Source organism: Oncorhynchus gorbuscha, linkage group LG14 (genome assembly GCF_021184085.1).
Source record: "Oncorhynchus gorbuscha isolate QuinsamMale2020 ecotype Even-year linkage group LG14, OgorEven_v1.0, whole genome shotgun sequence".
Lineage (NCBI taxonomy): Eukaryota > Metazoa > Chordata > Actinopteri > Salmoniformes > Salmonidae > Oncorhynchus > Oncorhynchus gorbuscha.
In genome coordinates this window covers 17543655-17561231 of record NC_060186.1, presented here as the reverse complement: position 1 = coordinate 17561231, position 17577 = coordinate 17543655, and the positions used below count along the sequence as shown (strand labels likewise).

Below are 17577 nucleotides of genomic sequence, written 5' to 3'. Positions count from 1 at the left end.
CTTATCACTGGGACTTACACAGAGCACAGTAGACGTGTGTGTGTGTGTGTGCTCTGTTTGTTTACTAATAGAATATCTAATACTCTCACACACACACACACACACACACACACACACACACACACACACACACACACACACACACACACACACACACACAGACCGCTGTCCTTGTTGCCGCCGTCCTCGATGGTCATCTGCTCGGCCAGTTCAGACAGAGACTCGTCTATGGTGTGGCTGGAGCGCAGCGTTAGAGACAGACGCCGCTTAAACCTCTTCATCTTCTCCATCACACACTCCTCAGGGTTGGCTGGGCTGGTAGGGCCTGTAGGGCACAGATGGCAAAGGTCAGCACTGGACCCACACACACACACACACACACATACACACACGTATTTGGTGGCAAGGCATATAAACAAGTAACTTGTAATTGTCTCGATATGAAAAGATGGAGCTGAAGAACATAGCTGACGTTTTACACTCTCCCAACCAATTGTGATTTAAATGTATTTTTTATTATTTACTTATTGTGTACATAATGTTGCTGCTATCGTTTCTTATGTCCTAAAATAACGTCTGGACATCAGAAAAGCGATTACTCACCGCGGACTGGAATAAACGTTTTGTTTTGTGTGAAGAGAAGACAGCGGAAAAGGAGACGCATATCGGGGATCCTTCTGAAAAGTCGGAGGCGAGCGAGTAAACTCCCAATGCCGTCCATCCTACCAACGGGACATTAAAAAGTAACATCTCATGTTTCACATAGACGTGGCTGAACGAAGGAACTGACACTATACAGTGAGGGGGGAAAGTATTTGATCCCCTGCTGATTTTGTACAGTCGCCCACCGACAAAGAAATCATCTGTCTATAATTTGAATGGTAGGTTTATTTGAACAGTGAGACAGAATAACAAAAAAAATCCAGAAAAACGCATGTCAAAAATGTTATCGATTGATTTGCATTTTAATGCGGGAAATACGTATTTGACCCCTCTGCAAAACATGACATAGTAGTTGGTGGCAAAACCATTGTTGGCAATCACAGAGGTCAGACATTTCTTGTAGTTGGCCACCAGGTTTGCACACATCTCAGGAGGGATTTTGTCCCACTCCTCTTTGCAGATCTTCTCCAAGTCATTAAGGTTTTGAGGCTGACATTTGGCAACTCGAACCTTCAGTTCCCTCCACAGATTATCTATGGGATTAAGGTCTGGAGACTGGCTAGGCCACTCCAGGACCTTAATGTGCTTCTTCTTGAGCCACTCCTTTGTTGCCTTGGCCGTGTGTTTTGGGTCATTGTCATGCTGGAATACCCATCCTCGACCCATTTTCAATGCCCTGGCTGAGGGAAGGAGGTTCTCACCCAAGATTTGACGGTACATGACCCTGTCCATCGTCCCTTTGATACGGTGAAGTTGTCCTGTCCCTTTAGCAGAAAAACACCCCCAAAGTATAATGTTTCCGCCTCAATGTTTGACGGTGGGGATGGTGTTCTTGGGGTCATAGGCAGCATTCCTCCTCCTCCAAACACAGCGAGTTGAGTTGATGCCAAAGAGCTCCATTTTGGTCTCATCTGACCACAACACTTTCACCCAGTTGTCCTCTGAATCATTCAGATGTTCATTGGCAAACTTCAGATGGGCATGTATATGTGCTTTCTTGAGCAGGGGGACCTTGCGGGCGCTGCAGGATTTCAGTCCTTCACGGCGTAGTGTGTTACCAATTGTTTTCTTGGTGACTATGGTCCAAGCTGCCTTGAGATCATTGACAAGATCCTCCAGTGTAGTTCTGGGCTGATTCCTCACCGTTCTCATGATCATTGCAACTCCACGAGGTGAGATCTTGCATGGAGCCCCAGGTCGAGGGAGCTTGATAGTTATTTTGTGTTTCTTCCATTTGCGAATAATTGCACTAACTGTTGTCACCTTCTCACCAAGCTTCTTGGCGATGGTCTTGTAGCCCATTCCAGCCTTGTGTAGGTCTACAATCTTGTCCCTGACATCCTCGGAGAACTCTTTGGTCCTGGCCATGGTGGAGAGTTTGGAATCTGATTGATTGCTTCTGTGGACATGTGTCTTTTATACATCTTGTATATATCTGGGAGCCAGAAATCTTTCTGATTGAGAGGGGGTAAAATACTTATTTCCCTCATTAAAATGCAAATCAATTTATATATATTTTTTTACATGCGTTTTTCTGGATTTTGTTCTGTCTCTCACTGTTTAAATAAACCTACCATCAAAATTATAGACCGATCATTTATTTGTCAGTGGGCAAATGTACAAAATCTGCAGGGGATCAAATACTTTTCCCCCTCACTGTAGAGCTGGCAGGGATTTTCCATTCACCGGAAGAACAGAGACGCTACCTCTGGTAAAACCAGGGGTGGGGGTGTGTGTCTATTTGTCAATAACAGCTGGTGCGCGATGTCTAATATTAAAGAAGTCTCGAGGTATTGCTCGCCTGAGGTAGAGTACCTTATGATAAGTTGTCGACCACACTATCTACCAAGAGAGTTCTCATCTGTATTATTTGTAGCCATCTATTTACCACCAGAAAGCGAAGCTGGCATTAAGACCTCTCTCAACCAACTCTATAAGGCCATAAGCAAACAAGAAAATGCTCACCCAAAAGCGGCGCTCCAAGTGGCCGGGGACGTTAATGCAGGCAAACTTAAATCAGTTTTACCTCATTTTTACCAGCATGTCACATGTGCAACCAGAGAAAAAAAAATCCTAGACCACCTTTACACCACACATAGAGATGCATACAAGGCTCTCTGCCACCCTCCATTTGGCAAATCTCACCACAATTCTATCCTCCTGATTCCTGCTTGCAAACAAAAACTAAAGCAGGTGGTACCAGTGACTCGTTCAATACGGAAGTGGTCAGATGACGCGGATGCTAAGCTACAGGACTGTTTTGCTAGCACAGACTGGAATATGTTCCAGGATTCAACCAATGGCATTGAGGAATACACCACCTCAGTCATAGACTTCATCTATAAGTGCATCGATGACGTCGTCTCCACAGTGTCTGTACATACATATCCCAATGGATTGGATTACAGGCAACATCCGCATCGAGCTAAAGGCTAGAGCTGCCGCTTTCAAGGAGCGGGTGACGAATCCGAACGTTTATAAGAAATCCCGCTATGCCCTCAGAGGAACCATCAAACAAGCAACGTGTCAATACGGGATTAAGATTGAATCCTACTACACCGGCTCTGATGCTCGTCGGATGTGGCAGGGCTTGAAAACTATTACAGACTACAAAGGGAAACCCATACGCGAGCTGCTATGTGATGTGAGCCTACCAAACAAGCTAAATGCCTTGCAAGCTCACTTCGAGGTAAGCAACACTGAAACATGCACAAGAGCACCAGCTGTTCTGGATGACTGTGTGATAACACTCTCGGTAGCCGATGTGAACAAAAGCTTTAATTAGGTCAACATTGACAAAGCCGCTGGGCCAGACGGATTACCCGGACGTGTACTCAAATCATGCGCGGACCTCCCTAAATGATTACAGCCCCGTGGCACTCACGTCGGTAACCATGAAGTGTCTTGTACTTAGTCCACTCCTGTATTCCCTGTTCACCCATGACTGCGTGCCAAACACAATTCCAACACCATCATTAAGTTTGCTGACGACACAACAGTGGTAGGCTGATCACAGACAACAATGAGACGGACGGCCTATAGGGAGGTAGTCAGAGAACTGTCAGTGTGGTGCCAGGACAACAATCTCTCCCTCGATGTGAGCAAGACAAAGGAGCTGATTGTGGACTACAGGAAAAGGTGAGCCGAACAGGCCCCCATTAACATCGACGGGGCTGATGTGGAGCGGGTCGAGAATTTCAAGTTCCTTGGTGTCCACATCACCAACGAACTATCATTGTCTAAACATACAAAGACAGTCGTGAAGAGGGCACGACAAAACCTTTTCCCCCTCAGGAGGCTGAAAAGATTTGGCATGGCTCGTCAGATCCTCAAAAAGTTCTACAGCTGCAACATCAAAAGCATCCTGACCGGTTGAATCACCACCTGGTATGCTAACTCCTTGGCATCTGACCGTAAGATGCTACAGAAGGTAGTGTGAACGGCCCAGTACATCACTGGGGCCAAGCTTCCTGCCATCCAGGACCTATATAATAGGCGTTGTCAGAGTAAAGCCCATAAAATTGTCAGAGACTCCAGTCACCCATGTTAGAGACTGCTTTCACTGCTCCCGCATGGCAAGCGGTACCAGAGCACCAAGTCGAGGACAAAAGGCTCCTCAACAGCTTCTAACCCCCAAGCCGTAAGACTGCTGAACAATTAATAAAATCGCCACCGGACAATTTACATTGACAACCCCCCCCCCCCTCCATTTTGTACACTGCTGCTTCTCTATGTGTGGTGAAAAGGTGGTCTAGGATTGTTTTCTTCTCTGGTTGCACATGTGACATGCTGGTAAAAATGTGGTAAAACTGATTTAAGTTTGCCTGCATTAAAGTCCCCAGCCACTAGGTGCGCCGCTTCTGGGTGAGCATTTTCTTCTTTACTTATGGCCTTGAGAGCGGTCTTAGTGCCAGCTTTGTTCTGTGTTGGAAAATAGACGGCTACGAATAATATAGTTGAGAACTCTCTCAAATGTTGCTTACATAGCAACATGCTAGCTTCCTTATCTTAATATTGGTACAGCTGGGTTGGAGTGACTATGTTATTACTCCAGTATGGACTGATATTGTACATGCTACCAACACATGAACACACATAAGACAGTGAGAAGCCCAAACCTTAAGCTGCAAGAGTATGTAGAGGCCGAGAACACATGGGTGTGCTACAATAGCACCCTTCATAAATAAACTACGCCTCCTTTTAATCTAGTATTTATGATGAGTAGATGAATACTGCAGTCACCACACCTCTCCTCAGCACTCAGCTAGGGCCTTCATAAAGCACGAATTAAACATGAATTTAACATCCAAACATGATACTGCTTTCCTTAATTGCAAGCAAAATGCATTAGCACACACACGTGCAGACACTCATGCATAATTTATCAAGGCCATCTACTGTGGCTAAAATGACATAATGAGAGGTGCAATACAGAGATGAGCTTCAAATCCACAGAACCAGCTACATATAGGAATAGCAGTCATACACACACTTAAAACACACACACACTGACCTCACCATCAGTGTCCTCAGATTGGCCACACCCTAAGTAACAGCAGTGGTCGTCATGTGGTTGTGTCTTGTTGTGTGATTGGTGGGCTGCAGTGACAGACCTAGTCCAGCGGCTGCAGTGATTGGCCGAGGCAGGCTGGTTGGCTGAGTGTTATGGGAGGTGAAAAGGCCACAGACTGTGAGAACTGGTCACATTCCATAGCAACACAAATACCTGCCTGGTCCGATGGTATGGCTGTGTTTTATGTGCATCCATCCATGTAGGATCCACTGTATGTGTGTAAGTACCAATTAATTATGTGTTGTGTGGATATGTTAGTGTATGATTTGTGTGTGTATGGTAAATATACATAAATGTAGAATACAGTATGTGTGTATGTATCAGTGTATGGTTTGGGTATCAGTGTGTGTGTTTATGTGTATCAGCATGTGTGTGTGCATGCTGACACAGCAGTAAGCCAGGTCATAGGAAACACCTTGCTCTCTCTGCCCCAGGCCAGTTTTCCTGCCCATTGTGTTGCCGCGGTGACACCCCTCGGACGAGCGGGACCCACCCTTCTAACTCCCTCACACCATCCCATACTGGACACAGTGAAAACACACTGCCAGCTAGCAGTGAAGGTTGCGGTGTGTGTGTGTCTCTCTCTCTCTCCCACACATGGGATACAGTTAGCCACTACATGAAGAAAACATCCTAACACAGCACTAACCTCACATCAGACAGACAGACACACAAGAAGAGGACCAAGATTATCTAACTATCCATCTCTCCACCCATCTCCCCTATTTTTACAAAAGTATGTAGACACCCCTTCAAATGAGTGGATTCGGCAATTTCAGCCACACCCGTTGCTAACAGGTGTATATAATAAAGCACACAGCCATGCAATCTCCGTAGACAAACATTGGCAGTCATAGGATGTCACCTTTCCAACAAGTCCGTTCGTCAAATGTATGACTTGCTAGAGATGCCTTGGTCAACTGTAAGTGCTGTTATTGTGAAGTGGAAATATCTAGGAGCAACAACGGCTCAGTCACGAAGTGGTAGGCCACACAAGCTCACAGAACGGGACCGCCGAGGTGCTGAAGTGACTGTTAGTCAGGCCTAATCGCCCAATATCAATTCCCACCCTCACTAATGATCATGGCTGATTGGAACAAGTCCCAGCAGCAATGTTACAACTCTTAGCGGAAAGCCTTTCCAGAAGTGGACGCTGTGACAGCAGCAAATGGGGGAACCAACTCCATATTAATGCCCAGGATTTTGGAATGAGATGTTCGATGAGCAGGTGTCCACATACTTTAGGTCACATTTCTCTTTCACTCCCTCTGAGATCATTAGCTCAACTGTATACAGTAGTGTCCAAAAGTTTTGAGAATGACACAAATATTAATTTTCACAAAGTCTGCTGCCTCCGTTTGTATAATGGCAATTTGCATACACCCCAGAATGTTATGAAGAGTGATCAGATTAATTGCAAAGTCCCTCTTTGCCATGCAAATGAACTGAAACCCCAAAACACATTTCCACTGTATTTCAGCCCTGCTACAAAAGGACCAGCTGACATCATGTCAGTGATTCTCTCATTAACACAGGTGTGAGTGTTGACGAGGATAATGCTGGAGATCACTCTGTCATGCTGATTGAGTTTGAATAACAGACTGGAAGCTTCAAAAGGAGGGTGGTGTTTGGAATCATTGTTCTTTCTCTGTCAACCATGGTTACCTGCAAGGAAACACGTGCCGTCATCATTGCTTTGCACAAAAAGGGCTTCACAGGCAAGGATATTGCTGCCTGTAAGATTGCACCTAAATCAACCATTTATCGGATCATCAAGAACTTCAAGGAGAGCGGTTAAATTGTTGTGAAGGCTTCAGGGCGCCCAAGAAAGTCCAGCAAGTGCCAGGACTGTCTCCTAAAGTTGATTCAGCTGCGGGATCGGGGCACCACCAGTACAGAGCTTGCTCAGGAATGGCAGCAGTCAGGTTTGAGTGCAACTGCATGCACAGTGAGGCAAAGACTTTTGGAAAAAGAGGAAGGCCTGGTGTCAAGAAGGGCAGCAAGAAGCCACTACTTTCCAGGAAAAAAAAATCAGGGACAGACTGATATTCTGCAAAAGGTACAGGGATTGGACTGCTGAGGACTGGGGTAAAGTCATTTTCTCTGATGAATCCCCTTTACGATTGTTTGGGGCACCCGGAAAAAAGCTTGTCCAGAGAAGACAAGGTGAGCGCTACCATCAGACCATTCATGTGTGGGGTTGTTTCTCAGCCATGGGAGTGGGCTCACTCACAATTTTGCCTAAGAACACAGCCATTAATAAAGAATGGTACCAACACATCCTCTGAGAGCAACTTCTCCCAACCATCCAGGAACAGTTTGGTGACAAACAATGCCTTTTCCAGCATGATGGAGCACCTTTCCATAAGACAAAAGTAATAACTAAATGGCTCAGGGAACAAAACATCGATATTTTGGGTCCATGGCCAGGAAACTCCCAGACCTTAATCCCATTGAGAACTTGTGGTCAATCATCAAGAGGCGGGTGGACAAACAAAAACCCACAAATTCTGACAAACTCCAAGCATTTATTATGCAAGAATGGGCTGCCATCAGTCAGGATGTGGCCCAGAAGTTAATTGACAGCATGCCAGGGCGGATTGCAGAAAACAAAAAGGGTCAACACCGCAAATACTGACTCTTTGCATCAACTTCATGTAATTGTCAATAAAAGCCTTTGGCACTTATGAAATGCTTGTAATTATACTTCAGTATTCCATAGTCACATCTGTCAAAAATATCTAAAGACACTGAAGCAGCAAACTTTGTGGAAATTAATATATCGTTCTCAAAACTTTTGGCCACGACTGTAGACTTGAGACACCATCTGTCTAAACGCACACACGCACACACACACACGCACGCACACACCATCCTTCTCTGTCATTCCTGATGGCATGTGTGTGCATTGCAGGAATCATTCAAATCAATGACTGTGTGGATCTGTGGCTGCAGTGTACCCAACCCCGATCCTAACACAGAAATACCCACACACACACACACCGCTCCCCAGTGCGCATACAGGATTAGGCTGGACATACTGAGTGTAAACTCAAATTACCTCCAGGCTTGGAGGTGCCGGTCAATAGGGCACAACGTCAAAGAACGATCAGATACAAATATATAGTGTAGAACAGACATGTCTCTCTGTCATGAAGAGTGAGGAATCACATCAGCTCCATACATGACATTTCTATCTGTGCCCTCAAATATGCCCCAGGCCAACGCATATAAAAACACATACAGCAGCACATCCCCCCTCGCCAGTCAACCACTAATCTACCAATGAAAATCTATGAAACACTGTGTGTGTTAGGGGATTAGTCTCCCCACCCTTCACATGCCCTAACACCCACCATGTATCAGGCAGGGTGAAGGCAGGGACGCTTTGATGTCAGGTTTAAGCGTGTGTGTGCGCGTGTGTGTTGCACGGGTATGACCTGGTTCGCTTCTCATCTCGGCTGGAGTTGATCTCATTAAAACAAACATAGTTAATGAAGGAGGGGAGCGTGTGTGAGCATACGTGTGTGTTTTTAGTTTTACTATCGTTGTGGGGACCTGAAGACAAGTGGGGACATTCCACCTATCCCCATAAGGAAAAAGCTTATTTTAGGCTTAAGGGTTAGGTTTACAATTAGGGTTACGTTAGGGGTTAAGGATTAGGTGTAGAGTTAAGGTTAGGGAAAATAGGATTTTGGATGGCAATCAACCGTTTGGTGGTCTTCACAAGGATAGTAAAATAAACATGTGTGTGTGTGTGTGAGAATGTGTCTGTAGGTGTCTTCATTTGTTTAAGCACAACAAACCTGCTGTAAAGAGAGTCAGGGGAGATGGAGTGAGAGAAAAAAAGAAAAGACGAGAGTGAGATAAAAACAGAGAGAGCAGGAGAGAGAGAGCAGGAGAGAGAGAGAGAGAGCAGGAGAGAGAGAGAGAGAGAGCAGGAGAGAGAGAGAGCAGGAGAGAGAGAGCAGGAGAGAGAGAGCGAGAGCAGGAGAGAGCGAGCGAGAGCAGGAGAGAGCGAGCGAGCGAGGTAAAACAGAGTGATTAGGAGGGGGAGAGAGAAGGGGGAAATAATTAACAAAAAAGCTGAGCAAACTAGAATGCTACTTGGCCCTAAACTGAGAGTACAGTGGCAGAATACCTGACCACTGTGACTGACCCAAACTTAAGGACTCAGTGAGCATAGCCTTGCTATTAAGAAAGGCCACCGTAGGCAGACCTGGCTCTTAAGAGAAGACAGGCTATGTGCACACTGCCCACAAAATGAGGTGGTAACTGAGCTGCACTTCCTAACCTGCCAAATGTATGACCATAGAGACATATTTCTCTCAGATTACACAGACTCCCATATCTAATGGGTGAAATACAACAGCAAGATGTGTGACCTGTTGCCACAAAAAAAAGAGCAACCAGTGAAGAACAAACACCATTGTAAATACAACCCATATTTATGTTTTTTTTCCTTTTCTACTTTAACTATTTGCACATAATATGACATTTGAAATGTCTTTACTCTTTTGGAACTTTTTTGAGTGTAATGTTTACTGTTAATTTGTATTGTTTATTTAACTTTTGTTAATTATTTACTTCACTTGCTTTGGCAATGTAAACATATGTTTCCCATACCAACAAAGCCCTTAAATTCAATTGAGATGGAGGTAAAAACAGAGAGAGCAGGAGAGAGAGAAAACAGAGAAAGCAGGAGGGGGGAAGAGTGTGTTCTGAGTTCACTAATATGATTTTCCAACAGAACATTCTCCATTTATCTTATCAGCCACACTCGTGGTCCCCACACACACTTCTTTAAAAGTGCCTTCCTCAACATCTTAAATAAGCATGCCCCATTCAAAAAAATGTAGAACTAGGAATAGATATAGTCCTTGGTTCACTCCAGACCTGTCTGCCCTTGACCAGCACAAAAACATCCTGTGGCGTTCTGCATTAGCATCGAATAGCCCCCGTGATATGCAACTTTTCAGGGAAGTTAGGAACAAATATACAGGCAGTTAGGAAAGCGAAGGCTAGCTTTTTTCAAACAGAAATTTGCATCCTGTAGCAAACTCAAAAAAGTTCTGGGACACTGTAAAGACCATGGAGAATAAGAGCACCACCTCCCAGCTGCCCACTGCTCTGAGGCTAGGAAACACTGTTACCACCAATAAATCCACTATAATTGAGAATTTCAGTAAGTATTTCTCTACGGCTGGCCATGCTTTCCACCTGGCTACCCCTACCCCGGTCAACTGCCCGGCACCCTCCACAGCAACCCGCCAAATCCCCCACCATTTCTCCTTTACCCAAATCCAGATAGCTGATGTTCTGAAAGAGCTGCAAAATCTGGACCCCTACAAATCAGCCGGGCTAGACAACCTGATGAAATTGTTGCAATTCCTATTACTAGCCTGTTCAACCTCTCTTTCATATCGTCTGAGATTCCTAAAGATTGGAAAGCTGCCGCGGTCATCCCCCTCTTCAAAGGGGGTGACACTCTAGACCCAAACTGCTACAGACCTATATCTATCCTACCCTGTCTTTCTAAGGTCTCTGAAAGCTAAGTTAAAAACAGATTACCGACCATTTCGAATCCCACCGTACCTTCTCCGCTATGCAATCTGGTTTCAGAGCTGGTCATGGGTGCACCTCAGCCACGCTCAAGGTTCTAAACGACATCATAACCGCCATCGATAAGAGACATTACTGTGCAGCCGTATTCATTGACCTGGCCAAATCGGAGGGCCTGTTGTCCGGACCTCTGGCTGTCTCTACTGGGGTGCCACAGGGTTCAACCCTCGGGCCGACTCTCTTCTCTGTATACATCAATGATGTTGCTCTTGCTGCTGGTGATTCTCTGGTACACCTCTACACAGACGACACCATTCTGTATACTTCTGGCCCCTCTTTGGACACTGTGTTAACTAACCTCCAGACCAGCTTCAATGCCATACAACTCTCCTTCCGTGGCCTCCAACTGCTCTTAAACGCAGGGAAAACTAAATGCATGCTATTCAACCGATCACTGCCCGCACCTGCTCGCCTGTCCAGCAACACTACTCTGGATGGCTCTGACTTAGAATACGTGGACAACTACAAATACCTAGGTGTCTGGTTAGACTGTAAACTCTCCTTCCAGACTCTTATTAAGCATCTCCAATCCAAAATTAAATCTAGAATTGGCTTCCTATATCGCAACAAAGCATCCTTCACTCATGCTGCCAAACATACCATCGTAAAACTGACCATCCTACCGATCCTCGACTTCGGTGATGTCATCTATAAAATAGCCTCCAACTCTACTCAACAAACTGGATGCAGTCTATCACAGTGCCATCCGTTTTGTCACCAAAACCCCATACACTACCCACTATTGCGACCTGTACGCTCTCGTTCATTGGCCCTCGCTTCATACGCGTCGCCAAACCCACGGGCTACAGGTTATCTACAAGTCTCTGCTAGGTAAAGCCCCACCTTATCTCAGCTCACTGGTCACCATAGCAGCATCCACTCGTAGCACGCACTCCAGTAGGTATATCTCACTGGTCACCCCCAAAGCCAATTCCTCCTTTGATTGTCTTTCCTTCCAGTTCTCTGCTGCCAATGACTGGAACAAACTGCAAAAATCCCTGAAGCTGGAGACTCATATCTCCCTCACTAGCTTTAAGCACCAGCTGTCAAAGCAGCTCACAGATCACTGCACCTGTACATAGCCCATCTATCTACCTACCTCATCCCCATACAGTATTTATTTATTTATCTTGCTTCTTTGCACCCCAGTATCTCTACTTGCACATTCATCTTCTGCACATCTACCATTCCAGTGTTTAATTGCTATATTGTTATTACTTCGCCACCATGGACTATTTATTGCCTTAAATCCCTTATCTTACCTCATTTGCACTCACTGTTTATAGACTTTTTGTTTTTTTCTACTGTATTATTGACTATGTTTTGTTTATTCCATGTGTAACTCTGTGTTGTTGTATGTGTCCAATTGCTATGCTATATCTTGGCCAGGTCGCAGTTGCAAATGAGAACTTGTTCTCAACTAGCCTACCTGGTTAAATAAAGGTGAAATAAAATAAACACACACAATAGTGAGTGCGGTAATGTCAATAAGCCAATGATACTAATGTTACTGACATGTTCGTTATAATCCCAACAACTCCTTCCTTTTGCCAATGGGCAGAGTGCAGGACACAGGCCTGGTCCTGTGGCTGGGACTGAGTATGCCTGTGTCTGCCCCTCAGAGCATCACTGTCCTTGGGCAGACAGGCTAGGAAAGTGGGCAGGCTGTGGATGATTGGGTTGCTGAGACAATGGTTGTGTCTGCTGCTGTGGGGAGTGACACGCACATTCTTTACCTGCTGAATGAGCTGGCAAGGAAATATGAGAAGAACTGAGGGCCAAGGAAGCCACAGCTGTCCTCCAATGTGTGTGTGTTGGGCAGTCTTCTATCCAACAAGAAAAAAACAGACACTGCTGATCCCATCTCTGCTAACTAGAGCAGATCCCTCTCTGCCACCCTGCAGTGTAGATATAGAGTTACTAGATTAGCTGTTCCCATTGGACAGGGTCCAGAATCCTGTATCAGCAGCACAGGGAGAAAACTCAACCTCTCGCTCATTCTCTAACTCACCATCTCTCTAGTGGTTCGTTGGTTGGGCGCACACACGCACACACACACACAGTAGGGATCATCAACTAGATTCAGCCGCAGGACATTTTTTTCTTGAGCAGATGGTCAGGGGGCTGGAACATAATTTCAAATAATTTGTAGACTTCAAATTGACTAAAACATAAATCATTTAAAACCTTGCTCACATTGTATAAGATCACATACACTCTGAGTGTACAAAACATTAAGAACACTTCCCTAATATTGAGTTGCATGTTGCAGTTCTTGACAGAAAGCCTGGCACCTACTACCATACCCTGTTCAAAGGCACTTACTGTAAATCTTTTGTCTTGCCATTCTCCTCTCTCTGAATGGCACACATACAAAACCATGTCTCAATGCTTAAGAATCCCTCTTTAACCTGCCTCCTCCCCTTCATCGACACTGACTGAAGTGGATTTAACAAGTGACATCAGTAAGGGATCGTATAGCTTTCACCTGGGTTCACCTGGTCGGTGTCATGGAAAGAGCAGGTGTTTTGTTCACTCAGTGTGTGTACAAAATAAATATATATATATATATATATATTTAGCGTGGTAATAGTTCAGAACAGATTTCCAAAATTAAAAATCACTTGGACCTGATTTGCTGGTGGTTTTGTACAGTCTTTTATAGCCAACAATAAATAAATAAAATATCTAGCTTTTTATTTTTGCTCAGAAAACTTGGGGAGACAAATAAAAATCACCCACGGGCCACCAGCTGGGGAAGCCTGCTGTACAGGTAGGGCTGCAAGATATGGGCAAATAATCTAATTGTGATTTTAAAAAACAAACAAATATTGCAAATGTGATTTTACTTGCGATTTAGATCAAAACAATTGGGTGAACTGTTGGAATCATATAAATAAAATGAGTATTCCAACTATATGGTTGGTGTTGTTTAGCATGACAACTAATGAAAAAAACCTGTAGAAGTTGTTGTGACAGGGTAGGAACCAAAGTGTAGGTCAGAGTTTCAGGGGATCCTTATTACATGTTACATTTATGATGTTTTACACAATTTATCAGCCTCGAGATATGGATATTGCAATTTTCATTAAAGTATGATACATTGTTTTAATTTAACCTTTACTTCACTAGGCAAGTCAGTTAAGAACCAATTCTTATTTACAATGATGGCCTCGGAACAGTGGGGTAACTGCCTTGTTCAGGGGCAGAACGACAGATTTTTTTCCTTGTCAGCTCAGAGATTCGATCTAGCAACCTTTCAGTTATTGATCTAGCAACCTTTCAACTATTGGCCCAACACTCTGACCACTAGGCTACCTGCTGCCCCTGTGCAGCGAGATAAGCACTCTCTCAGATAGAGTACAGAGGGATGTAACAGACAGAGGGATGTAACAGAGACAGGTATTATCTCTGGGCCAGCACCAAAACAAAGAGAGCTCATTTGACAGGGCTCGGGGGGGGATACAGCATCTGGCATATCTAAATGATGTGAAAGAGAAAGCACAGAGAATTCCCCATCAAACACAATCCAACACACTGGCTGATGGGCTCTGTCCCGGTATCCCCCTCGTCTCTCCCCCTCTCTCTCTCTCTCTCTTTGTAATCAGCATCCCTTAAAAAAAAACATACATGCGCAAGCAGGCACACACACAGCCTATACATTCTTCTGTGAAATCCTGACCCACATACCAAACCCAAACCAGGCACTTCCTCAGATCTTCCCTCGTTCCCCTTAGCCTGTCCTTCTGGGGGTCCCCCAGTGCTTCATGGGTAAGCTAGAGCTCAGCGAAGAGGAGGAGACTTCAAAGGGCAGGCGGGGGAGAGACGGCAGACGACAAGGCCTAATTAAGACTAATACACACACTCACATCAAAGTCAATTCCTTCAAATTTGACAACTAAGACAGCTCCCTTGAAGGCATGTCCCTAAAGTAAGATACAGTAGTTCCACCCCCATTTAGGGAAATCTGCCTTGAAATTGAAAAAGAGAACAGCAACTTTTGTCCCTCTCCCTTCTGTCTCTCTCTAGGCCCTGATCTCCTCTCGTCACCATGGTGACCAAGGCCCCAGAGTCTATATTCTGCTTCCAAAAGATTAGGAGGTCTAGACTATCCCAGAACTCTATCTGGCTGGTTGCTCTTTCTCCTCCAGTCTCACTCCCACTCTTTGTCAAGTAACTAGGAAATATGATATGGTCAAATTAATATCCAATTGAAAATGGAAAAAAATAATAATAATAAATGGAATGAGAAAAGACGTATGTGAATATGTGGGTGTCGATGTGCACGCGAGAGAGTGTGAAGGCGAGAGCGAGCAAAGGATAAAGAGAGGGAGGAAAAGAGAAAGTGAGCATATTTCGAGTGAGAAGAACAGAATGGCGTCTTTGTGTTTGTGTAAGAGGCATGACATCACCAGGGTAACTCCAGGCATGTACTGTTAGCTGAGGAAAGTACAGAGAAAGAACAGAGACCGAGCTGTAAATGTAATTCAATACGAAACCAGGAACCCCCCCCCCAAAAAAAAATACCATGATTTTGAAATGTTCCCGAAATGTAATCCATAGAAGGGTTTCTTTGGAGGAAGTTTTCTTGACATATGCATCTGAAAGCATAACTGAGAAATAATTCATCAAAGTTGGCCTCCTTTAAGACTCCACACCGTTTCATCGTTAGGCACTTCAAAGCAACAATTGGTGTCATATGAAGCTTTTACCGCTTGCTCTGTAATATGAGTAGTATATTGATTTCAATAAACACGTTTTAACATTCATTTTGCTTACAAAAAAAGTCTAAACATGAATATAGAAAAGTACGAACGTAATATACTTTACGGGCAAATCAAAAGTTCCAGAGTGGGATCCCTGCTACTTTTGTTATGATCCAATTTGTCGGCATTACCAACAGAGTGAATGTGAAAATGGATTCAAAATGGTCCCCCTCAGGTGGTGGTTTGCAGGATGTGTCATGACACCAATAAAAGGAGTGCTGTGATTGGTTACATTGCCTACTGTGCCAATCTCTCTATAAAAACAGGCTATAACTTTAAAACTAGCAGAGATCCAACGCTGAAACATTGATATGCCAGTAGAGTATATTATGTTTAACAATATACAAGAAAAAAATCTAAAAACTAAAATAATCATTTTCAATATTTCTGTTTAATTTTCCATATTCATAAATGAAATGTACATGTGTGTGAAATAGAAACTCTATTCATTTTTCAGAGCAAGTGGTAAAGCTTCATATGACATCAACTTTTGCTTTGCAGCACCTAGTCTTAAAGGAGGACTGGGTAAGGCCAAAATGAAATAAATATGCCCACTTTGATGAATTCATTCTCAATTATACTTTTAGATACAATATCAAATACATGTCAACGACCCTTCCTTCCAAAGAACCGAGGCTAATACGGTTAACACCGTGATAAGCTATTCAACTAGCACCCCTGAGGTAAACACCTAGTACCTGTCCATAGGGCTGGGGGATATATCAAATCAATAACAATTTTGGTTTTAGCGTGATGTTCCAAATGCCTGTATCACAAGAATGCATTTTTTTGTTGTTTTGATGAGCGTTCCGAGTCTATTCAGAGCAGTTCAACTGTTCTACCTTGTTAGCAAGCAAATAGAGCCAAGTTGGACTAGACTTGAAATATAAAAGATTAGCTGGCTGCTCATTAGCGAGTGGGCTTGTGCTTGAGAGATTGTTTGAGACCCGTGTTCTTATTCTAGAATGTCTGCTACCAGAAGTTGGTCATTATTGGTGGATCTGCATTGAGCATGGTTCTGGTTACAATTTTAACAAAAAGGGCATTTTTATTGACAGACTTGAAAGCACGATCAGGGAATAATATATATTTTTTAAAGCAGGTTAAACTATTTTGATAAAATAATGCCATAATTAGTGGGTCTTCCTTCTGGTTGTGTAAGGCTTATATTTAGGAGTAATTTTACAAGCCCTGAATTCATTACATTATTGCTGACTGTTTGAAATGTGGTGTATTGACCTTTAATTGTGAAGCAAAGTTTATTCAGATGAAGAAATACATTAAAATTGGAGATTAGATTTTTAGGCCATATCCCCCAGTCCTACCTGTTCTATCAGTCCGCTGTGTACATGGAGGTGAGTAACAGGCTACAGTTACAGGCTTAACCCTGGGCTAGCTGACATCACCCCTATGATATAAAGATCACAGACAGTCACAGACTCCTGTAGGCCACCACACAAAAACACCAGTACGCGCACACACATACCAGTGCCAGAGGGGTTCCTCATCTTGCAAGTGTGCCTTACTAACCAAAACCACCACGGTCGTCAAATGAATGGGGTTATAGACATGCAGACTAAAAGATACTTCCGGGCACTCACCCAAATACAGCATTACACCCCCTTACTGGACCCCGAGGGAGTTCCATTAAGCTAAACCACGGTGCACCAGGCTATGGCCCGTGACGTGAACGGGGAGAAAAAGTGAGGTAGGAGGAGGGCCTTTTTCAAATCAATCAGTAATCTGCGCTGCTCAGTCATGCTGTCAACAAAATGATGTGGATATATTGAAGGAACATCTCAAGACATCTGTCAGGAAGTTGAAGCTTGGTCGCAAATGGGTCTTCCAAATGGACAATGACTCCAAGCATACTTCCAAAGTTGTGGCAAAATGGTATTGGAGTGGCCATCACAAAGCCCTGACCTCAATCCTATAGAAAATTTGTGGGCAGAA

At 44.1% G+C, this 17577-nt stretch overlaps 1 protein-coding gene across 3 annotated transcripts in view; it reads right to left on the bottom strand.

The window, feature by feature from the left end:
• Positions 1-17577, bottom strand: part of LOC123994574 (cyclin-dependent kinase 17) — a 41210-nt gene that overhangs the window by 12108 nt on the left and 11525 nt on the right. For 2 of the 3 annotated variants that reach the window (XR_006831670.1, XM_046297326.1), the window contains exons 1-2: positions 604-622; positions 164-325 (exon numbers count right to left, since the gene is read on the bottom strand). Coding sequence is in view for 2 of the 3 variants with exons in the window: in XM_046297326.1 (XP_046153282.1) it covers positions 164-290 (127 nt within the window). In the remaining variant the exon portion in view is untranslated. Of the gene's footprint in view, positions 1-163; positions 326-603; positions 623-17577 lie in introns of those variants that run through there. The other variant, XM_046297327.1, reaches the window with a different exon arrangement.